This window comes from Panulirus ornatus, chromosome 1, assembly GCF_036320965.1.
Source record: "Panulirus ornatus isolate Po-2019 chromosome 1, ASM3632096v1, whole genome shotgun sequence".
NCBI classification, from domain to species: domain Eukaryota; kingdom Metazoa; phylum Arthropoda; class Malacostraca; order Decapoda; family Palinuridae; genus Panulirus; species Panulirus ornatus.
The window spans coordinates 17,976,849-18,001,616 of NC_092224.1; the positions used below are offsets into that span (position 1 = coordinate 17,976,849).

The 24,768-nt window shown below is 38.7% G+C and overlaps 1 protein-coding gene across 7 annotated transcripts in view; it reads left to right on the forward strand.

The window, feature by feature from the left end:
- Zip48C (Zinc/iron regulated transporter-related protein 48C) overlaps nt 1-24,768 on the forward strand; it is a 143,863-nt gene that overhangs the window by 17,458 nt on the left and 101,637 nt on the right. For 3 of the 7 annotated variants that reach the window (XM_071681801.1, XM_071681639.1, XM_071681885.1), the window contains exons 2-3: nt 15,503-15,634; nt 20,237-20,471. In XM_071681801.1, coding sequence (XP_071537902.1) covers nt 15,527-15,634; nt 20,237-20,471 — 343 coding nt within the window. In that variant the 5' untranslated portion in view covers nt 15,503-15,526. Of the gene's footprint in view, nt 1-3,762; nt 4,066-15,502; nt 15,635-20,236; nt 20,472-24,768 lie in introns of those variants that run through there. The other 4 variants (XM_071681721.1, XM_071681975.1, XM_071681551.1 and 1 more) reach the window with 4 other exon arrangements.

Genomic DNA, 24,768 nt, shown 5'->3' on the forward strand with positions numbered 1-24,768 from the left:
GATTTTGTGTGATCGGGGCCTGAACATGCAGGAGGGTGAAAGGAGGGCAAAGAATAGAGTGAATTGGATCGATGTGGTATACCGGGGTTGACGTGCTGTCAGTGGATTGAATTCAGGGCATATGAAGCGTCTGGGGTAAACCATGGAAAGCTGTGTAGGTATGTATATTTGCGTGTGTGGACGTGTATGTATATACATGTGTATGGGGGTGGGTTGGGCCATTTCTTTCGTCTGTTTCCTTGCGCTACCTCGCAAACGCGGGAGACAGCGACAAAGCAAAAAAAAAAAAAAAAAAAAAATATATATATATATATATATATATATATATATATATATATATATATATTCCTATGAGTCCACGGGGAAAATGAAACACGAAAAGTTCCCAAGTGCACTTTCGTGTAATAATCACATCATCAGGGGAGACACAAGAGAGAAATATAACAGTCAGTTGATATACATCGAAGAGACGAAGCTAGGACGCCATTTGGTAAACATGTGATTGTCCAAAACATACAACGAGCGTTCATAAACTTATCATTTTACAAATCTTATCAACAATAAAGTTATCTAATTTGTACAGACCATCACTAATATTAAGATTATAATTCTTTGTGTATTTAATAATAGAAGATTCAATGATATTTCTCTTGGTAATAGAGTTAACAACTGAGATGGCGTTACTCCAGTCAATACAATGATCATAGTTTTTAACATGATTAAACAAGGCATTTGATTCTTGTCCTGTTCTTATACTATATTTATGTTGCTTAAGTCTAATAGAAAGATCCTTACCAGTCTAACCAACATAAAATTTATCACAGTTTCCACAAGGAACTTTATAGATGCAACCAAGAGAATTTTCTGGTGAATTCCTGATTAAGATATTCTTTATAGTATTATTGTTGCTAAAGGCAACATTTACATTAAAGGATTTAAGCAACATGGGAAGCAAAGTGAAATATTATTAAAAGGGAGAACTAAAAGATTCTTGGTGTCAATGGGAGGTTTGGGCTCAACTCTATAAAATGATTTCTTTGCTAACTTAAGGGATTTATCAATGAAAGATCTAGGGTATTTTAACTTAGATCCAATAGAATATATCTCAAACTCATCATCAATAAACTCTGAACTGCAAATACGTAATGCCCTCAGGAACATAGATTGAAATGATGAAAATTTAACTGTCATGTTGAGATGAGTAATAATGGATATATGAGCATACATTGGTGGGTTTTCTGTATAAGTTTAGCATAGGGTAGGGGAAGGGGCGAAAGTTCTGGGAGCGTTGAAGAATGTGTGGAAATCGAGAACATTATCTCATACCCAAAAATGGGTATGCTTAATGTATGGTTGCGAGGCGTGGGTTATAGATAGAGTTGTGCGGAGGAGGGTAGATGTGCTGGAAATGAAATGTTTGAGGACAATATGTGGTGTGAGGTGGTTTGATCGAATAAGTAATAATAGGGTAAGAGAGATGTGTGGTAATAAAAAGAGTGTGGTTGAGAAAGCAGAAGAGGGTGTTTTGAAATGGTTTGGTCACATGGAGAGAATGAGTGAGGAAAGATTGACAAAGAGGATATATGTGTCAGAGGTCAAGGGAACGAGGAGAAGCGGGAGACCAAAATGGAGGTGGAAAGATGAAGTGAAAAAGATTTTGAGTGATCGGGGCCTGAACATGCAGGAGGGTGAAAGGCGTGCAAGGAATAGAGTGAATTGGAACGATGTGGTATACTGGGGTCGACGTGCTGTCAGTGGATTGAACCAGGGCATTTGAAGCGTCTGGGGTAAACCATGGAAAGTTCTGTGGGGCCTGGATGTGGAAAGGGAGCTGTGGTTTCGGTGCATTATGCATGACAGGTAGAGACTGAGTGTGAACGAATGTGGCCTTTGTTGTCTTTTCCTAGCACTACCTCGCGCACATGCGGGGGGAGGGTGTTATTATTTCATGTGTGGCGGGGTGGCGATGGAAATGAATAAAGGCAGACAGTATGAATTATGTACATTTGTATTTATGTATATGTCTGTGTGTATATATATGTATACGTTGAGATGTATAGGTATGTATATTTGCGTGTGTGGACGTGTATGTATATACATGTGTATGTATGTGGGTTGGGCCATTCTTTCGTCTGTTTCCTTGCGCTTCTTCGCTAACGCGAAAGACAGCGACAAAGTAAAATTGATAAATAGATAAATAAATATATATATTTTCTTTCTTTCTTTTATACTATTCGCCATTTCCCGCGTCAGCGAGGTAGCGCCAAGAACAGAGGACTGGGCCCCCAAGGGAACATCCTCACCTGGCCCCCTTCTCTGTTCCTTCCTTGGGAAAAAAAAATAAAAAAAAAAACGAGGGGAGGATTTCCAGCCCCCCGGTCCCTTCCCTTTTAGTCGCCCTCTACGACACGCAGGGAATACGTGGGAAGTATTCTTTCTCCCCTATCCCCAGGGATAATATATATATATATATATATATATATATATATATATATATATATATATATATATATATATATATATATACTATATAGTGGATCATAGGGTGGGGGAGGGGGCGAAAATCCTGGGAGCCTTGAAGAATGTGTGGAAGTCGAGAACATTATCTCGGAAAGCAAAAATGGGTATGTTTGAAGGAATAGTGGTTCCAACAATGTTGTATGGTTGCGAGGCGTGGGCTATGGATAGAGTTGTGCGCAGGAGGATGGATGTGCTGGAAATGAGATGTTTGAGGACAATGTGTGGTGTGAGGTGGTTTGATCGAGTAAGTAACGTAAGGGTAAGAGAGATGTGTGGAAATAAAAAGAGCGTGGTTGAGAGAGCAGAAGAGGATGTTTTGAAATGGTTTGAGCACACGGAGAGAATGAGTGAGGAAAGATTGACCAAGAGGATATATGTGTCGGAGGTGGAGGGAACGAGGAGAAGTGGGAGACCAAATTGGAGGTGGAAAGATGGAGTGAAAAAGATTTTGTGTGATCGGGGCCTGAACATGCAGGAGGGTGAAAGGCGGGCAAGGAATAGAGTGAATTGGATCGATGTGGTATACCGGGGTTGACGTGGATTGAATCAGGGCATGTGAAGCGTCTGGGGTAAACCATGGAAAGCTGTGTAGGTATGTATATTTGCGTGTGTGGACGTATGCATATATATATATATATATATATATATATATATATATATATATATATATATATATATATATATATATATATACACACACACTCACACATGTACATAATTCAAACTTTCTGCCTTTATTCATTTGCGTCGCCACCCCGCCACACATGAAATGACAACCCCCTCCCCCCGCATGCGTGCGAGGTAGCGCTATGAAAAGACAAGAAAGGCCACATATGCTCACACTCAAGTCTCTAGTCTCTAGCTGTCATGTATAATGCACCGAAACCATAGCTCCCTTTTCACATCCAGGCCCCACAAAACTTTCTATGGTTTACCCTAGAAGCTTCACATACCCTGGTTCAGTCCATTGACGGCACCTTGACCCCGGTATACCACATCGTTCCAGTTCACTATATTCCTTGCACGCCTTTCACCATCCTGCATGATCAAGCCCGGATCACTCAAAATCTTTTTCACTTCATCCTTCCACCAGTTTGGTCTCCCACTTCTCTTTCCTTCCACCTCTGACATTTATATAATCTTTGTCAATCTTTCCTCATTCATTGTGGAATCAAAATGTACTAAATTCCCAGCGGAGTGAAGGGAATCGTTTGTTGGTATACGCAACTGATGTTGTGCGTCAAGCATTACTGTTCGCTGGCCGTGGGCGTGTTGATAGGGACACCATTGGCATGGGCAGCTGGTGTGCGCCAGCTTGAAAACTTTGTCTGAAGGGTTGAATGCAGCAGGTGTGTGGGTCAGCAGGTGTTCTGGTTGTCATTACCCACTGAGTGAGTGGTTTCACACCTGCTGGGTGCGCCCGTATGCATGTTGGTACGTTGCTCTGTGGCTACAGTTACCATTGCAGCAAGTGACATATGAGATGGTGTTTCTGTTGGTGGAACTGTCAAATAAGACGTGGGGACTTGCAAACATTTATATAGAGTAAGTATTTGTCGTGAAAGGAAAATGTTTCGTTTCTCATTATCATTAGTGATTTGGTTTTACGGTGCTAGTTAAGGCAATAATAATTTTACATCTGAGGCAAACTATTTTGCTAATTCGTTAGCATCAGTGGATCATCTCTTATTTTGGCAAGTAGTTGGCACTGGTGGATCAAACTTTATTTTACCGACTAGTCGGCATCAGTCGGTCAAACGTTAATTTGCCCATAGTTCCATATGTGCTTGCAGTCAGCCTTCACCACTGCTCTCTGAGATTACCCTTAGCCAAGATGGACTGGATACAGTGATTTGCTGAAAAGTTGTCAGTATATGTTCACAGAATAGGCATTGCATACCCTGATTAGGCATCAAGCTAGCACCTATACATTTCGTAAATGTATTTAGACCAATTTCCTTTATAATCGGATCAAGTATAGACATGCCATGGTGGCCTTGTGGATAATTTGTTGCGTAGAAATGCAAACGAACTTGGCAGTTTTCATAATGGGCTTAACCTGCTGGACCTGTCAATAGCTTTGTAACGTTCTCAAATAAAGGTAAATATCTGTTACAAAAAGATGAATTTAATTTGAGTTTATATTAATACAGCATTGCAAAGTTGCTAATTCCCTTGTCAAGAGTTGTACTACTTGTTACTGTGGACTGCAATACTAAAGTTGCACAGTTGTGAATGTTACATCGGAACATTTAGATGTTGGGGGGAGTGTTGGTCCAGATCACTGCAACATATATAACATTTATGGGCTGTCCAGTTTATCAATGCGTCACGCAATGATTGTGCTGTATCCAGATGATATTTGTTGCAGAAAAAAATGGCCACTTCTCGGCCCATTGTGTATCAAGACATCCCCAGCCACAATTCTTGGTTATTTTGTGTAAGAGCAATGAGCTTATCACTGTCATGGATGTATTGCAATCATAGTATGTAACTTTTCGAGTGTCTTGGTTATGACCTTACATTCAAGAAAAATTCAGCCTACCCAACAATTCCATCAGTACTAGGTGACATTATTTCTTTATGTCCTAATGGCCAATGATTTTTTAATACATCTGTTTCAACTAATCCATATCCCTCTTGGATTCTTAGGGAAATAATAGCTTTATGAGTACAGTTGAGCCTTTCTTGTACAGTAATGCACAAACATACTTAGTATTAAAGATATTTTTAAATGTCATCAAAATCTCACTCAGAAGACCTATCTCCACAAGGGAAGGGACAGTTGTAATGTTACAACCTTGTGATGATAAGGAAGGGTTAAGGCTGTGTCATTAGATAAGGGTCAATTTGCTACTGTTTCAACTTCCATTGATACTGTCTCCAGTTCACAAGCAGAAATCTTACATTAGTACAAAGCCTCAGTTAGGGACTCTTGACTACACTGATTGATTGTTTGGAGAAGCTTCCTTGCCAGGAAACTTAAAAAGCATAAGTTTGCAATCTGTTTCATGATTTGTATTAAAAGGTTGAAACCCATGATCCCTTTAGCTGATTCACTGAAAAATCAGGAAACAGCTGTAAAATTAGTCCTGTTATATGAGGTAAAGAACTTCCAGCAATAAACTTCCCAAATAGAAATGGAATTGTTTCTGGAGATAGTTCCCTAGTCAGTGTTTGTAGTTGCACAAGTGAACAAACAGATATATATGATATTCATTAGAGGATTGAACTTAATTTTTACTTATTTTATTAACTCCACTGTAGCCTACAACCTTAGTTTGGAAAGGGGGTTAGAAATGACTCTCTTTAGGGAGAAATGAAGATCCTGGGCAGTAATGATAACTTTCACTGACTTTTTCACAATGCATGCATCTCAGCCCTTTCAGAATACCTTATCTCCCCTTAGGAATTCAAAATTCTTGTATAACTTGGTTAAGAATGGACTATACCATAAGAACACAGACTGACATTTCATAATGATACATAATCCTTTGGTGACAGTAATATAGGATGATGAGCTTCATCTGATAATTCTAATTTTTTTTTTTTTTTTTTCTTGACCTTTTTTGCAAATCAGCTGATTTGAGCCGTGTGACCAGTCTACAGGATTTTGAGATGGTCAAAAACATTCATTTTACCATAATGTCAAAATTAAAAGTATTGTTACCACAGGAAAATTGAAATAGCTAATTACAATGAATATAGAACTACAGATTTAACCTCTCAAAGAGTGTGTGAATTTTCTGGTGTTAAAGATTTGATTATTCTGTAAACATTCAGAATTCAGGCAAGAATAGCATTCATAGAGCCAAGAACAGAAAGCCATTACCATTGGTAAACATTATGAAATTATGAGATCTAATTACCAAAGATTAAGGAATGATATACCTTTGGTTAATAAATAATGTATCAAAGAGTATATGTAAAGAGAGAGAGAGAGAGAGAGAGAGATTTTCAAAACAGCTGAGAGGGCATCTTGGATAAAGTATGTGGAAGATATTCCCTCCATTACCAAACCTGGAAAAATTTGGAAGAGAAATAGGAGGTTGGTTGGAAAGTATTCTTCAACTCTTGCCTTGCCTCAGTAACCATTGCGTTAAAGTAGATGACCCTTCTTTTACAGCTAGTAGAGTTTTCGCTGAAAGTTTTCTCATCAATGTCTAGTGTCAACAGATACACTAGGTTGTTTTAAGATATTAGACACAGTGAGGCCTTTTTCCTATCCCTCAGGTCTGTCAGACACTATCTGTTCATCCAGGGTAGGATGAAATACACTAATTATATATTCAAACATCATCCTGAAATCTCTGTAAAATTTTTGATAAGATTTGTTTGATGCAGTATGAATGCCTAGCTTAGTGTACTTCCATGTGGTTGGAAGATGTCCCTTATTCATGCTATTTTTAAGCTAGATAAAGGTCTTACCATTGTTGCAAGCTTTACAATAGACCTATTGCACTGATGTAGTTTTTACAAGGTAATGGGAAAAATAATTAATAATAGATTGGTTTTGTGCATTCAAAGAATAGTCACTCCATTCCAAGATGGTTTTAGAAAGTTTTATTTTACCACTGACCCTTCGATTTGAATATGAGTTGATAAGGGCATTTGAGGCAGACTGTTAAGGTTTATTGAATAGTCTTTGAAGGAGAGAAAATCAGATATTATTTAAGAAAATTCCTACAGGAAAGTGTGTCAAGTATTTACCTGCTGCCATTATAATAGCATTATAAACTATTCCAGGGGATGTTAAATTATTCCTCTTTGTTGATGGTTTGGCAGTCTATTATTCATCATTATCTGAAGTTGCTGTGAGACTGTTACAAGCTGTTGTTGATAAGATAAGTGATTGGGGAGATAACTGGTTTGAATTTTTCTGGAAAAAAAAAAGAAATATAGCTATACATTTTATAAGATCAACTTAAAGTTCCATGTGTATTAGGGAAAGGCATCGGCATTCCATATGAAGAGAATGCGAAATTTCTTGGCATGATTATTAATAGAAGATTGAAATGGGCCCCTCCTATTAAAAACCATACAAATAAAGGGACAAAGTTGCTAAACATCTTGAAGATAGTGTCATTCTATTTCCAGGGAGCAGGTAGGAAAACCATACTAAGGTTATGTAGTTCATTATGTAGATTGAATATGTACTTCGGTTGCAAGGTACATTTATCAGCCACTGGCAACAACCTGAAAATGGTTAACGTTGCTCATCGTACTGATCAAATATGCAGGGGAATTTTCGGATCCTCTGAAGTGAAAGTTTGTTTGCTGAGTCTGGCAAGCTCCCAGTGAATTTAAGATTTACATAACTTGGCTTTAAGTACCTCTTTAGGCTTTAAACATACTCCATCTAATCTTACGTGTATGTTTTTGCTGCTGGGAGGACTGACATATTTTGTCAGCATTGAAAATGTTTTGAACCTTTTCACCCTTAAACCCTTGGGATTGGCTCTCTTTCCCTACCCAAAAAACTTAAAGATTCAGGTATTTTTAGATTTGAAAAGACCTGTTTTCTCTTAAGAGTTCAAAGATGATCTTATTAGGAAAATGAGGAAAAAAAATTTCAAACACTAATATCCCCTATGTGTCTAAAATTTTGGAGTGCTTCATCAGCAGGGAACACTAAAGATAGGCTGCTGACATATGCTATATACTCATGTTGAGACTGCCAACACATTTATTTTATGATATGCTTGTATTCTGAGCTTGTACTCTTGAGTTATTGACTACGTTGTACTTCATCAGAATTAATTAATTTGCTTGTAACTGTAAAGAGAAATTGGTTTAGAAATATCTGATGTTTTCATGTCATTACTTGTTTACATATGCCTGTTCCTCTATGATAGATAAAAAGAACATATAGTTTATGAAAAAAAATTGCTAGAATAATCCTTTAAGGTACTGAATGATACGCAAATCATTACATAATGGTGAGAGAATGGAATAAAGGAATATGAATTTTTTTATTGTAATACTTTGAGATAAGTTTTTGTCTTTTTTTGTCTTGGCTCTACCTTGCTGAAGTAGGGGATAGCAATGCTGTTTCCTGTGGGACGGGGTAGCACCAGGAATGGTTGAAAGCAAGCAAGTATGAATAAGTACATGTGTATATATGTATATGTCTGTGTATGTGTATATGTTTATATGTATATGTGCATGTATGGGTGTTTATGTATATATATATGTATATGAGTGGATGGGCCATTCTTTCTTCGTCTTTCCTGGTGCTACCTCGCTGATGTGGGAAACTGTGATCAAGTACTGTATAGCAATAAAAAAGTAACTTTGAGATGAATGATATAAGAATTACATCAGTGAAAAAAATGAACATGCTTCAGTTATAGATTACTGTGGTGTAAATAATAAGTAATTGTTTTCCTTAGAATACCTTTTATTCTCTCTCATAGTCTAGTACTTACATAGTTACTTATGTGAGGTTGATAGATGAAGACAATATAAAGTGAACAAAATTTATTTTCTTGGTGAAATTGTGAAGTAAACGTTATATGTAATTGATTACTTATTAATGAGATGATGAATTGTAGGAATAAGAATAGTTTTCCTTTTCAGAGGTAGATGATAATACAGTGATATAGAAAAAATTAACAAGCTTTAATTTTAGATTACTGGCAAGGTGAATATCGATGAATGTTTGGTAAAATAATAATGTCTGTTTTCATTCTCAGCCAGAGTGTAAAACATGTATAGTAATACTGGAAGCAGGGAATCAAGCTCAAAGAAATGTCTTTTTTTTTTTTCTTAAGGCTTCACTCAAAAACAAAAGCCCACTTCAAGGCTAGGCCATCATTAAGAGGTTAATGAAAAAAAAAAAAGAGACAAGGGAAAGTATTAACAAATTTTTGAGAAAATGAAAAACCTGTATTTTGAAATGGACCAGGTCATAGTTATTGGGGAAGATGAGAGGTTAGAGAGTTCCAGAGGTTTGAGGTGGAGGGAAAGAAACAGTTTTCAGAATGGGCACCCCACCCCTTAAGTTGCCAACAGCCATGGGTAATCAAATGATTTGGCAGCTTACTGAGGATTGCATAGTTTAGCTAGTGGTGGGGGCACACAAGCAGCCAGCTCTTGGGAGTAAAATCCAAAGTAAAACCAAAAGAAGAGGTAAGTGAACCCATTTTATGGTGTATGGTAGGTTGATGAAGTTTTGAAGTTATCCAGGGACAGTTTATAATTCAGTCTGCTTTTGACTTGATTCTGTCAAGTAAGGATGCAGATCTAAGACCACCTGAGATGCAGGAGCAGTACTTAATACAAGGCTGGGTTCGTCCTTTATATAAGCGAATTAGCTGTTCAGAAGAAAAGAAATCTCTTAATTTAAACAAGACTGTTTCTTCATGGCAGATTTGGCTATTTCTGTACCTTGGGATTTCCAGGACATAGTGGATGTTACAGTAATACCAAGTATGTTTATTGAGTCAGGAGATGGAATTACAGAATTGTTGGAGAGAGGAAAGTTTGAGGAATTTTCAATGGAGAGATGGGTAGAAACTGGGTCTTGGAAGCATTGAATTTGAGCAGATTTCATCTACCCCACTAAAGTATCCCATCCAAGTCTGAGTTTATTGAGGAAATTGTGTCGAGACAAGTTGCAGATCGATTGAAAAGAAGCAGCAGAATTGAAGGATGCATGAGTGCATTTAGTTATTTGTGAAAGAAAGGAAAGCATTGATGAAAATGAGAAAAAATGTAGGAGATAGGACAGGACCTTGAGGAACACCACTGTTGATGGAAAGAGACAGAAGCTAATCCATCAACAACCTCTGAGGTGGATCAGCCAGTAAGGAAGTTAGATTAGGAGGAGGGAAATCAAAAGAGGAAAGCTTAAGAGATGAGACCCTAGTGCCACATCCTGTCAAAGGCTATGGATATATCAAGGGCAGCTACACAGGATGCACCAAAATCTTTCAGGGATGACCAAACACTAGCATAATAGGAAAGAAAATCACCTGTAGATCTTGTCAAACAGAAGCCATACTGGTGATCAGAGAGAAGACTGCGAGATTCAGCTGTCTAAGGGTATTATGAGTTGAAGGATTCAAGGACTGGAAATGGTACATGTCAAAGCAACAGGACGGTAGTTAGAGGGGTTAGAATGATCTTCCTTTTCAGGAATGGGATGTACCATGCATGTTTCAAAGAAGGGAAAGTTCTGGTTTTTAAGATAAATGGAGAACATGAGCAAGCACAGGTTCAAATTCATCAGCACACTTTTAGTACATGGTTATAGATGCCATTATGACCATAAGGCTTGCTAATGTCCAGAGAGAGAAGCACTTTTTGGACAGTTCAGAAAGAGATTATGGGAAAGGGCATTGGATTAGTAAGAGGAGCATCAATGGGGGAAGGTATGTTAGTCATCTAAGGTAGGGTTAGAGGAGACATGGGAACCAAAGAGAGTTGCTTTGTGTATGAGAGAGACAGCTACAGTACCTTTAGAATAAAAAAGTGAAGGAGAGGTAGGGCGACAGTTGTTAGCGATACTTCTCGATGGATAATAAGATGTTGTTGCACTTTCTTTGAATAAGGGGAAGCTTTGCTTCATGGATAACGTACTTGCAATAATTATGGGCAGTGATAAATGCTGAATAGGAGTTGGAGGAAGGAGAGCTTTTCCAAGCCTGATGTGCCCGATCCTTTGTCTGAATGGCCTCAGAACAGGAATGGTTGATCAGTGGATTGGAAGAGGTGGTGGTCTAAGAGGACGAGGCAATAAATGCTGACATTCCCATAGCAATAACCTCTTCTGTGCATTTGGCAGAGACAGAGGCATCACAAAATAAGAGATTAGTAATTTACTCAAGGAAAGTGATAAAAGAATTTTTGTGAATTATTCCAGTCGGCTTTGTTGAGGCACAAGTATTTACATATAGGAGGGGCTGCTGGAGGGGAAGGTGCTGTTATTTGTGCCTCAAAGGTGTGTGTGTGTGTGTGTGTGTGTGCTTGAAGAGTAATCAAAGTAAGATCTCTGTTTCAAGATTCAGAGAAGTAAATGATAATGCAAATAATATCAAAACTGAAAAAATGAAAAAGCATAGTTCTAGGATGATCACTAGCAACACTAGCATCACTCATGCTAGGAACAATTTTTTTTTCTTTGATCTCTTTTAAATGCTGGAAGAGTCAGTGTCCATATAATCACCTTGCACAAGCAGTCAGGTAAATAGTGTCCATAGAAAAACTGTTTGCCCCTTGTATTTCAAAGACAAAATATGGCTTAGGTTTATTGTGGGTACAAGCATATTGTGCTCTCAGGATGAAATCATCATACATCCAGTCTTTGAGACTAGTGTTCCTAATGACATGAGAACCAGCAACTTTAATCAGTCTGCCTCAGGCTATCTCTAGGGAAGGATGTTCTTTCTTCACTCTTCCAGAGTGCCGTTTTATTTTGCGAATTTTGCTTCTGGGCAATGTATATCCTCCACCTTTCTAAAGGGGAGAAAGCCTGTATTATTACCTGGAAGCCAGAAAATATGGGTGCACATGAAATTTTTAGGTTCACTGGGTGCTCAGAACACATGATCATACAGCTGCTTCCTGCAACACCTCATAAGTACCTCATCTTATTCAGGAGATCAAGAGCCTATGGACCCAAAGCATGGACTTTGAATACTTCAGGAACCTTGCCCATCCCATGTCCAGATGTCTGCAGATGATAATCAAGGCAAAAGGAGAGATGATAAGTGTGACATTTCCTTTGAAAAATTGTGGGGAGATAGATAAGGTTTTTCACGGACACTAAAAATGTAAGCGTGACATTGCCTTCGAGAAAATGTTGAAAGGTAAATAAAGTTTTTCACAGTCGCTAAAAATTTAGATATCAGATCAATGAAAAAATGAATAAGCTTGTTGGTAAGTGCTGGCAACACTGCCTCTACTTATATTAGGAACACCATCTGATGCCTTAATTTGTTGACTTTCAGTGCTGGAAAAGAGTGTCCTTAGCATCACACTCCTTATGATCCAAAGTCGGTTCATCGTTGTTTAAGTAATTTAGGATCATCTGTCTTGACCTTCAAATCTACCAAACCAGCTCACTTTCCTAAGTTCATGGTTATGTTTTCTCTTTAAGGATGTTGGATGATGAGTGACCATGGGAAGATACTAGAGTGAACTGCCACCTTGATAATCATCCAAGCCTGATGGGTAGTCTTCGCATAGAAGTGCAAAACTTGATGCGTGTATTTATGTTTAGAAAATGCATTTATCTTGTATGAATTTACATCTAAAGGAGATAAGGGGTTAATGTAAAAATGAAAAAACTTCCAGTCATGCTTTGCCCCACACATGCACACTAAACAGCAGAGTCCAACACATGTACCCCATACATTTGGAACCAGACACCTACACATGTATGAGATGCGGGTGTTTCCTGCTCTGTTGTGAATTTGCTGGAGTGGCCTTGAGCCATACAACTTTACCATTCCCTGGCGTAGAGGAGGAGGACTTCTATCTCTGTATTCCCTTCCTGTTGTAGAAGGTGACTAAAAGGGGTGGGATTAGGGGGCTGGAACTCCCCTTCTTATATTTCATTTTCTAAAAAAAAAAAAAAAAAAAAAAAAAGAGGAGGAGGAGTCAAGTGAGGAATGCTTATCCTCCTCAGAGTCCCAGGCTGGAGTATCTGAATGTTTGTCAATACATCGTAGATGAGAAAAAAGAAGAGATAGGTAATATGTTTAAGGAAAGGGCCTTCGATGTTCTGGCTATGAGTGAAACAAAGCTCAAAGGTAAAGGTGAAGTGTGCTTTGGGAATGACAGGGGGTACAGTCATGGGTTTGTTGAAGGTAAGCATGAGTTAAGGGAACGTGTGCAAGTGTTGGGAAGTGAGCTCCAGACTGATTTGGATTATAATGAAATTTGGGTGCAAGAGATGGGTAGGGCTTATGCACCTAGTCATAAAAAGGAGGAGGTTGATAGACGAGTGTTTTGGGAACAGCTGAGTGAGTATGCTTGCAGTTTTGATATTGGTGATCATGTATTAGTTTTAGTATTAGTTTGAATGCAAGAGTAAGTAATATGGCAATTGAGGGTATAATTGGGGGATGGTGGGTATTCAGTTAGGTGATTAGGAATAGTGAACAACTTGTGGAGTTTGTGTGCTGTAAAAGGACTGGTTATTAGGAATACCGGGATTGAAATGAGGTACATGTTTAAGGATATGTAGATGAGTATGAAAGATAATAGGGTATTATTGGATTACATACTAAATGATAGGCATGCGAAGGAAAGAAAGACTTGTTTGTGAATACGTTGCAAAGGACAGTTGGAAGGATTACTTAACCCACAATAGCTCAAGGGTAATGTTGTGAAAATTAGTGAAATCCTTTCCGTTGATTATCCAGATAGACTTCAGTAAGAAACTCTTTACCTTTCTTGTGAACATTTACAAATGCAACTTTTTTAGTAAATGTTTCCAGTACCCAGACTAATCTAATTGTTTAGACCGAGATTCTAATGTAGTGTACCAACATTACAACAAAATATTTGATAAGTTTTACCTACTGAATACATCATCCCCATGCATGGGCATATACACTCATCTCAGGGACCTTCATTACAAGTTAAGTATGTGTTTATCAGGTGTTTGCTGTAAAGATTGTGGGTGACTAATATTTAAAGAGAATTAAGGATATGTCTGTTGCAATTATGGATGAGGAGAGAGCATATGATAGGGTTGATAGAGATGCTTTGTGGAAGGTGTTACTAATGTACAGTGTGGAAGGAAAGCTTTTGGAAGCAACGAGTTTTAATAAAAAAAGTAAGTGTATGAGAAGTTAGAGAAGAGAGCGAGTGTTGAGAGTCTGTGGCAGGGATGTTTGATGTCACCATGGCTGTTAAATCTGTTTATGGATGTGTTGCTGAGGAAGGTAAATGCAAGAGTCTTAGAGACAAGGGCAGATATGCAGTCTCTTATGGATAGAGGGGTGCCTGGGAGGTGAATGGACTTTTGTATGTAGATGACACTGTAGTAATGACAGATTCAAGTTGAGAAACTGCAGCAGTTTCTGTCTGAGTTTAGGTGTGTATGACTGAGAAAGTTGAGAATAGATTAGGTATAGCAGTGCAAAGAGGCATGTTAGTTGAATTGTAAGTTTGAAGGAGAAAACTTGGAGGAAGTGAAATGTATTAGATACCTTAGAGTGGATATGGCAGTGAATGGAACCATGGAAACGGAGTTAATTCTTCGGTTGGATGAGGGGCAAAGGTTTTAGGAGCATTTGAGGAATGTGTGGAAAGAGAGGTTTCTATGGAGGAGGGTGAAAATGGGTATATATGAAGATGTAGTATGAATGCAATATTTGCACTGTAGATGAGAATGTACAGAAGAGGGTGAATGTGTTGGCATTGAATGTTTGAGGACAGTATAGAGTGTTAGAAGGGTTGTATCAAGTAAGTAATGTTCGGGTAAGAGAGGGGTGTGGTAATATGAATATGGATGAGAGTGCTGAAATGGTTTGAACAGATGGAAAGATTGAGAAAGGAGATGTTGACATAGAGGATGCATGTGTCAGAGGTGAAGGAGACAAGGAGGAGGGAGAGGCCAAGTTGAAGATGGAAGGATGTAGTGAATAAGATTTTAAGTGACTGAGTCTTGAACATGGAGGAGGATGAAAGGCATGCATGGGGTAAAATTAATTGGAGAAACGTGGTGTACAGGGGTTGATGTGCTGTCAGTGGTCTGAACCAGGGCCTATGAACAGCTTTAGGCATTGATGGAAAGATTGAAGGGGCTTAGTTGTGGGTATGGGGCTGTGGCTTAATGCATCACACACGACGGCTAGAGAATGGATGTAAGCAAATGAGGCCTTTTCTTTGTTCTTTGTGCTGTGTTGCTAACATGGGATATGGTGAACAGGTACAAAAGAAAAATAATGTAACCTATAAGATAAGATTAATGAAATATCTTTTCATATCCACACATATTCTTACATAAGTAACTTCCATGTTTCAGGTATAGTGTAATCTAAATTCAAATATGAAAGAGGGTGCATCGCCTGTGGTTCAAGCACTTTTGGGTACGCTCTTAACTTGGGGTCTCACTGCAGCTGGTTCTGCAGTAGTCTTTTTTCTCGCTGGAACGAAGGTGTGTTTCATGAGCAATTATTTTTTAAAAATTTATTAAAAAACTGTGTATGGAGTCAATGTTCTATAAGTTAAAGTTTACAGTGTATCATAGAAAAAGTTTCTATTTGTATTAGAATATTCATTTGGCAATAGATGTAGTTTTGAACATATTTCCTGTGTTGTTGATTGGTTGGTAAGGATATTTAATGTATGAATGGATTATGGTGAAGTGCCTAAGGATTGGTGTAATGCAGGTATAGTGCCATTGTACGAAGGCAAAGTGGATAAAGGTGGGTTTTCAAACTACACAGGCATAAGTTTGTTGAGTATTCTTGGAAAATTGTATGGGAGAGTATTGATTGAGAGGCTGAAGGCATGTACAGAGCATCAGAATGGGGAGGAGCAGTTTAGTTTCAAAAGTGGTAGAGGATGTATGGATCAGGTATTTGTTATGAAGAATGTGTGAGAAATATTTAGAAAAACAGATGGATTTGTATGTGGCATTAATGGATCAGGAGAAGGCATATGCTAGAAGTAGTGAGAAGTTTTAATCAAGGATATAAGGCATGTGTATGAGTAGGAAGAAAGTGATTGTTTCCCAGTGAAGGTCAGTCTGTGGCAGGGGTGTATGATGTCTCCTTGGTTGTTTAATTTGTTTATGCATGGGGTGGGTTGGGAAGTAGATGTAAGAGTTTTGGAGAGAGGGGTGAGTATGCAGTCTGTTGGAGATGAGAGGGCCTGGGAAGTGGGTGAGTTGTTGTTCGCTGATGATACAGCACTGGTGGCTGATTCGAGTGAGAAACTGCCGAAATTGGTGACTGAGTTTGGAAAAGTGTGTGAAAGGAGAAAGTTGAGAGTAAATGTGAATAAGAACAAGGTTATTAAGTTCAGCAGGGTTGAGGGACAAGTTAGTTGAGATGTCAATTTGAATAGAGAAAAATTGGTGGAAGTTAAGTGTTTTAGATATCTGGAAGTGGACGTGGAAGTGAATGGAACCATGGAAGTAGGGTTGGGGAGGGGGCGAAGGTTCTGGTAGAGATGAAAAATATGTGGAAAGAGAGAACATTATCTCGGAGAGAAAAATGGGTATGTTTGAAGGAATAGTAGTTCCAACAATATTACATGGTTGCGAGGCATAGGCTTTAGATAGGATTGTGTGGAGAACACTGGATGTGTTGGAAATGAAATGTTTGAGGATATGTGGTGTGAGGTGGTTTGATCGAGTAAGTAATGAAAGGGTAAGAGAGATGTGTGGTAATAGAAAGAGTGTGGTTGAAAGAGCAGAAGAGGGCTTAGTGAAAAGGTTTGGACATAGGGAGAGAATGAGTGAGGAAAGGTTGACAGAGAAGATATATGTGTCAGAGATGGAGGGAACAAGGGAAAGCAGGAGACCATATTGGAGGTGGAAGGATGGAGTGAAAAAGATTTTAAGAGATCGGGGGCCTGAACATAGAGGCCTACAAGGAATAGAGCGAATCAGAACATTGTAATATACTGGGGTTGACATGCTGTCGGTGAACTGAACCAGGTCATGTGAGACATCTGGGATAAACCATGGAAAGGTCTGTGGGGCCTGGATGTGGATAGGGAGCTTTGGTTTCGGTGCATTACACATGACATCTAGAGACTGAGTGTGAATGAATGTCGCCTTTTTTGTCTGTTTTCCTGGTGCTACCTTGCTGAAGCAGGGATAGCAATGCTGTTTTCTGTAGGGCAAAGTGTCACCAGGAATGGATGAAGGCAAGCAAGTACAAATATGTACATGTGTATATATGTATATGTCTGTATGTGTATATGTATGTATGTATATGTTGATATGTATATGTATGTTATCCGTGGGGATAGGGGAGAAAGAGTACTTCCCACGTATTCCTAGAGACTTAGTGTGAATGAAGGTCGCCTTTTTGTTTTCCTGGTGCTATCTTGCTGATGCAGGGATAGCGATGCTGTTTTCTGTGGGACAAAGTGTCACCAGGAATGGATGAAGGCAAGCAAGTGTAAATATGTACATGTGTATATATGTATATGTCTGTATGTGTATATGTATGTATGTATATGTGCATATGTTGATATGTATATGTATGTTATCCCTGGGGATAGGGGAGAAAGAGTACTTCCCACGTATTCCCTGCGTGTCGTAGAAGGCGACTGAAAGGGAAGGGAGCGGGGGGGGCTGGAAATCCTCCCTTGGTTTTTTAATTTTCCAAAAGAAGGAACAGAGAAGAGGGCCAGGTGAGGATATTCCCTCAAAGGCCCAGTCCTCCGTTCTTAACGCTACCTCGCTAACGCAAGAAATGGTAAATAGTATGAATGAAAAGAAAGATGTATGTGTGTTTATGTATATGTGTATATGAGTGGATGGGTCATTCTTTGTTTCTGGGTGCTACCTTACTGATGTGGGGAAAAAGCGGTCAGGTATTAAAAAGAAATGATAATAGTATATTTATTCTCTTCCCATGAGTGAGGAAGGGTTGACAAAGAGGATATATATTTCAGAAGTGGAGAATGGGGAGACCATGTTGGAGATTGAAGAATTTTGAGCCATTGGAGCCTGAACATGCAGGAGTGTTGAAAGGCATGCATGGGATAGAGTGAATTGGAACAATGTGGTCTACTAGGGTCAACTTGCTGTCAATAGATTGAGCCAAGGCATGTGAATGTGTCTGTGATAAACCACGGAATGTCTGTGGGGCCTGTTGGTAGATAGAGAGTGGATGTGAGCTTTTTAGCCTTGCTTTGTCTGTTCCTGCCACTACCTCACTAATGTGGGAAGTGGCGATCAAGTAAGGAAAAAAGTAAAATAATGGAAGTGGCGATCAAGTAAGGAAAAAAGTAAAATAATGGAAGGTAGGTGGTACTGTAGGACATTTGCAGTTCAGGTAGGTGAGGTGAGACAAGTGATTGTCTGTCATGTAAAGACATTCATCGATTTTCAGTGAATGATATGATGGTAAATTATATTTCATTTATAATGTACAGGCATATTTTCTTTACAGGTCTTTTTAGTAAATTGTTCGTAATGCATGAACTAATAACTATGTACATATTTAAAAAGAACACGACAACCTTACCAAGCCTGTCCGAGAGTCCTGAAGAAATGTGGATCTGACAAATAGGCAGATACCTGTCTGTCATTATCTGTATGAGTTGCATATTATTTTCATTGCTTGGATAACATTTTGAGCATTATTTGGTATTTTATTTCCACCCAAAGCCCTTAACTCTTTTTACATGGAAATAGATGTCATGTGTAGCATGATTTGCTACTTTGAGAAATGCGTAAAATTTGGAATGTGGAAGGTTTGCAGATGAGAAAGAGTTGTGTGTTGGTATGTATTTCATTCTATACTGTATCCCTTTGATACCTTGTTTAAAAAGAGGGACATGCATAAGTATACATGGGTGTGTAGGAAAGATGGCAAGTTGGCATTATTGGATTACATACTAATTGATAGACATGCACAAGAGAGACTCTTGGATGTAATTATGCTGTGAGGGCCAGCTGGTGTGATGCCTGACCATTTCCATGTGGAGTCAAGGATGAAGAAATTTATAGGTTTTCAGAAAGGAGGAAATGTTATAAATGGGTGAAGATTTGTTGAAATTCTCTGAAAAGTGGTAATGATATGGGTGAGAAAAGGGTGGTGAAAGTAAATGTGCTTGGGAAAGAGACTTGTTTGAAGAATTATTGGGAGAGATTGAGTCCAGAATAGCAAAAGGCAAGAGTAAATGAAACTAGGGGAGTGGGTGAGATATGGGAGGAATTAAGGGAAGCAATGCTGACTTGTGCAAGAGAAATATGTGACATTTGGAAGGTAGGGGGTATTCAGATGAGAAAGGGAATAAGTGTTGGGATGATGAAGTAAAGTTTATAATGAAAGTAAAAGAGAGGTGTGTGAGTGGTACCTACAAGGAAGGATTGCAGATGATTAGGAGATATAGTCAAGAGGAAGGTGTAGAGATTGAAAAAAAGAAGGCAAAGGAAAGTTGGGGTGAGTTAGTATCAGTAAACTTTTAGGAGACTAAGATGTTTCAGGAGGAGATTAATAGTGTAAGAAAAACCTGAGAATAAATGAGAACATAAGTGAAGGGAGCAAATGGAGAAATAGTAATTGGCGGTGATGATGTGAAAAGGAGATGGAGTGAGTATTTCAAAGGACTGTTAAATGTGTTTGATGACAGGGTGGCAGGTTTATGGTGTTTAGATCAGGATGATATGCAAGATGAGACAGTCATGGAAGTGATGGAAGCCTTGCACAAGGTGGGATGTGGCAAGGTGGTTGGAGCAGATGGTATTGCAGGTAAATTTCTTAAGAAAGGGGATGACTGTGTTGTTGATTGGTTAGTTAGAATTTTTATGGTATGTATGGATAATGGTGAGGTGCCTGATGATTGACAGAATGCATGTAATACATTTTATAAAGGGAAGGAGGACAGATTTGTGTTTGCACTACAGTTTGTTGAGTGTACCTGGTAAGCTGTATGTTCAGAGCATAAGACTTGGAGGAACAAGTTTTCAGGAGTGTTAGAGGATGTGTGGATTGTGTGTTACTTTATAGAATGTGTTTGAAAAATGCTTAGACTCTTCTTGGAGTAATTGGGTAATGTCTGTAACTTTCAGAGAAAAGTTTTAGATGGCAGCTTGGGATTTGCTGCAGGTGTCATGACAGCAGCTTCATTTTGGTCACTGCTAGCACCTGCTATAGAGCTTGCAGAAACCTCTGGCTCATATGGACTTGATGGAGAGTGGGCTTTCTTCCCAGTTGCTATTGGCTTCCTCTTTGGTGCCTTATTTGTGTATGCTGCTGATGTTTTTATGAACATTGTTGGGATTCAGTCACCAAACATCACTCTCGGTAAGTACCTCTCTTGATTTTTGATTTGTATGATTCATTGTTCAAGTTTACTCTTTTTCTACATTATCTGAGGATGGCTAATCATCACTACATCCATAATCTTTTTTCCACATGTGCATTGTACTGCTTTGCTTGGTTTTTATCGAAGGGCAAATTTATTGAACTTTGTTGTAGGCAAAAGCACTCCAGACAGAGTAAAATAAAAGGATTAGGACCATAAGTAAGTTCAACTTTGAATAGAAGAAGACCATCTTTTGTAAAAAAAAAAAAAAGATTCGGTAGTGAAATGTCGAAAATTCCTTCCAACTTTCCTCTTTCCTTTTGTGGTTCTGTAATCCTACCTCTTGACTCCATGAACATTCTCAGTAGTACTGTGACATCCACTCTTTTCTACCCTCTCTTGTCTTTTCCATTAACTGTTGCCTGGCACATTTTTAAGGACTGGTTTTTCACTTCTTCCGAAAGTTGTAAATACTTTTCCTTGTTGCTTCTTTTTTCCCTTTCTGAACCGTTTCCATATTTCAGTAAAGGCCCGGCCTTGATGTGGACTTTTGTCTGTGACTGAAGCTTCTAACATAAAAAGAAAAAAGAAATAGTTTTCCAAGATTCAATAATGTCGGGTGTGTGTGAGGACAAGAGCCAAGGAAAGGGTAGCTCTACTGGTGAAGCAGGAGTTGCAGAAATGTGTGGAAGAGTGTAAGAAGGTGAGATCCAGACTGATGTGGGTAAAATAAAAGTGGATTATGAGAAGTGGGTGAGTATTAGTGCGTATGCACCACAGCTCCCTATCCACATCCACGCCCTACAGACCTTTCCATGGTTTACCCCAGATGTTTCACATGCCCTTGTTCAGTCCATCGATGACATGTCGACCCCAGTATACCACATTGTTTTAATTCGCTCTATTTCTAGCATGCCTTTTACCCTCCTGCATATTTAGGCCCCAATCACTTAAAATCTTTTCACTCCAGTTTAGTCGCCAAGTTCTCCTTGTTCCCTCAACTTCTGACACCTATATCTTTTTTGTCAATCTTTCCCCTCTCAATATCTCCAATGTCTAGACCATTTTAACATGTCCTCTTCTGCTCTCTCAACCACACTCTTTTTATTTCCACATGTCTCTCTTACCCTTTCCTTACTTTCTCAGTCAAACGACCTCACACCTCATATTGTCCTCAATCATTTTATTTCCAACACATCCGTCCTACTCTGTACAACCCTGTCTATAGCCCATGCCTTGCAACCATATGATATTGTTAGGACCTCTATTCTTCCAGACATACCCATTTTTGCTGTCCAAGATAATGTTCTCTTCACACATTCTTTAATGCTCCCAGAAGCTTTGCCTCCTCCCCCACCCTATGATTCCTTAATGCTTCCATGGTTCCATTCACTGCCAAGTCCACTTTCAGATATCTGAAACATTTCACTTCCTACAGTTTTTCTCCATTCAAGCTTGCTTCCTAACCCTCTTGTCCCTCAACCCTTCCGAACTTGATAACCTTGCTTTTATTCACATTTACTCTCAACTTTCTCCTTTTATACACTCTTACAAACTGTCACCAACTTCTGTAGTTTCTCACTTGAATTAGCCACCAGTGCTGTTAAATGGTGAACAGTAACTGACTTGCTTCCTAGGCCCTCTTTCCCAGTAGACTACATACTCACCCCTCTCTTCAAGACTTGCATTTACCCCCCTTACCACCCCGTCCATAAACAAATTACACAAGCATGATGACATCACACCTCTTCTGCTGACTGACCTTCACTGGGAACCATGGACTCCCCTCTATTCCTACTCATACACAGAACTTACACCCTAACTAAAAAAGTTTCATTGCTTCTAGCAGCTTACCTTCCACACCATATATTCTTGTTGCCTTCCACAAAGCATCTCTTATCTACCATATCATATGTCTTCTCCTGCAGATCCATAAATGCCATATACAAATCCATCAGTTTTCCTAAGAATTTCTCACATATGCCTGAAAACAAACACCTGATCTACACATCCTCTACCACTCCTAAAACCACACTGCACCTTCCCAGTCTAATGCTTTAGACATGCCTATACCCTCACAGTCAATACCCTTCTGTACAACTTACCAGGTATACTTGACAAACTTATACCTATGTAGTTTGAACACTCATTCCTCCAGTCCATAGGCACTTCACTATGATCCTTCCATACATACATTGAATATCCTTACCAGCCAATCAACAACACAGTCACCCCCTTTCATAATAGAATCAACTGCAGTTCCATCTACTCCCACTACTTTGACACATATCATCTTCTGCAAGGTTTTCACCATCTCTTCTCTCTTCACCGAACAGCTTTCCATGACTCCCTCACTTAACATACCACCCTGACCAAAACACCCTACATCTGCCACTCTATCATCAAACATATTTAACAATCCTTCAAAATACTCACTCTATCTTTTACTCATTTCATCACTACCTGTTATCACTTCCTCTTTTACCCCCTTTACCAATGTTCCCATTTGTTCTCCTCTCTTTTGCACATTATTCACCTCCTTCCAAACATCTTTTTATTCTCTCTGAAGTTTAGTGATACTCTCATTTTCCCTCTTTTTTTGAACACCTGCGCATTCCTTGTGACCTTGCACATTACCCGATTATTGGTACTCCTTTCCTTTAATTGGCACCCAAATGCCTCTCTTTTATCTGTCACTAGCAGCTTCACATGTTCATCCCACCATTTGCTACCTTTCAGACCTGCCCACCGCCCACGTTTTGCATGCCACATGCATCTCTTACACGTGTCATCACTGATTCCTTAAATACCTCCCATTCTTCATCCACTTTAATAACTATATTTGCTCTCACCTTTTGCCATTTTAAACTCTCAGCTGGTATTTCTGAGACAGGTATCCATTTTATCAACCTTCCCGTAGAGGTGGATGAACATTTAGGTTGACAATTGGATGATTATATCAACTGGGATTCAAACCCATGTGCTCGACCCAGGGTGGCTTGTGAATGCGTCACAATTAGGAAGGGTAACCACTACACCATGGAAGTCTAGAAGAACTTGAGATAAGTGAGAAGCGTGAAGAAAGCAGAAGAGCATATTTTCATGATGGTGAAAAAGAATTGTTGATATAAAGGTTTTTGGGGAAGAAAAGGAAATGAGGCTGAAGGAAAGATTGCAATTGAATAATATGAAAAAGCAGTAAGTGTAAATAGAATGATTCATGAGATAGTCACTTGAAGAGGAGAAGCATCACTTTATTGGAATGTGTGGATAGTGGTATGGGAAATTGGTTGCACATCAAATGTTTCAGCAGATGCTTTTGATATTTTTGTTGAATAAAGGTACAAGTGATGAAAAGTATTGCAAATTATGTATCTGTAGAGTAGGAAGGAAGTTGCTGGTTGCAACAATATAACTCTGTAGAAATAGAAAAGTTTGTGTGGAGATGGATGATGTATTGAGTGAAATGGACATAGGATTAAGGTAGGGCTGAGTGATATCTCTGTGGATTTTCAGTGTGAGTTATGTGAGAGATGAAAGCAAGAATCAGAACAGAGGGAGTTGAGCTTCAGCTGTTGGAAAAACTTTAGTATTTACAAGCCAATTTGCAGAGTAATGATTTCTGAGCAAAGAATGAGAAGTTGCAGAAGGTTATGAATAAGTTTCATATTATATGTTAAATAGAAATTTGAAGATGAATGCTAGTAAGAGTAAGGTGATGCTCCTTGAAAAGAGTGAGGTTGTAGACTGCTATACCATTTAGATTCATTAGATTAGTTAGTTTAAGTGAAAAGCAAGAGTTGCTGGCACACTATTGGATTAGATTCAAGAATTTGAGTATCTTTTAAGATTTATGAAAGGGAAGAATGTATTGATGAGAAAACTGAGGGCAGGTTAGTTTTGCTGAACATAACCGGTAGGGGTGAAATTTGGGTAGTTTTAGTTTAAGGGCTTTACAGAAATGATGTATGGATTTGGAAGAAACTTATATTAGTGAACTTTTTAAATATGGTGTGGATCATTATCTTTTATCCTGCAGTAAGTAAGTAAGTAATAGTAGTGAGGACTGTGATGACCAGGGAAAATATGAATTAAAGTAAGAGAGAGAATTTTAGAAATCAACAGAACCTGTGAAAAATTCATCTACATTTGGTTTGCAACCTAAAGCTACCTCATTTTCATAGATATTTGAAAAATTGAGAATATGATGGTGTCTACATTCAGCTGCTGCTGAGAGGTTTGTCATATGACTTTGCTGAATGAGTTTACTTGCACCTGCCACATACATCCAGTATG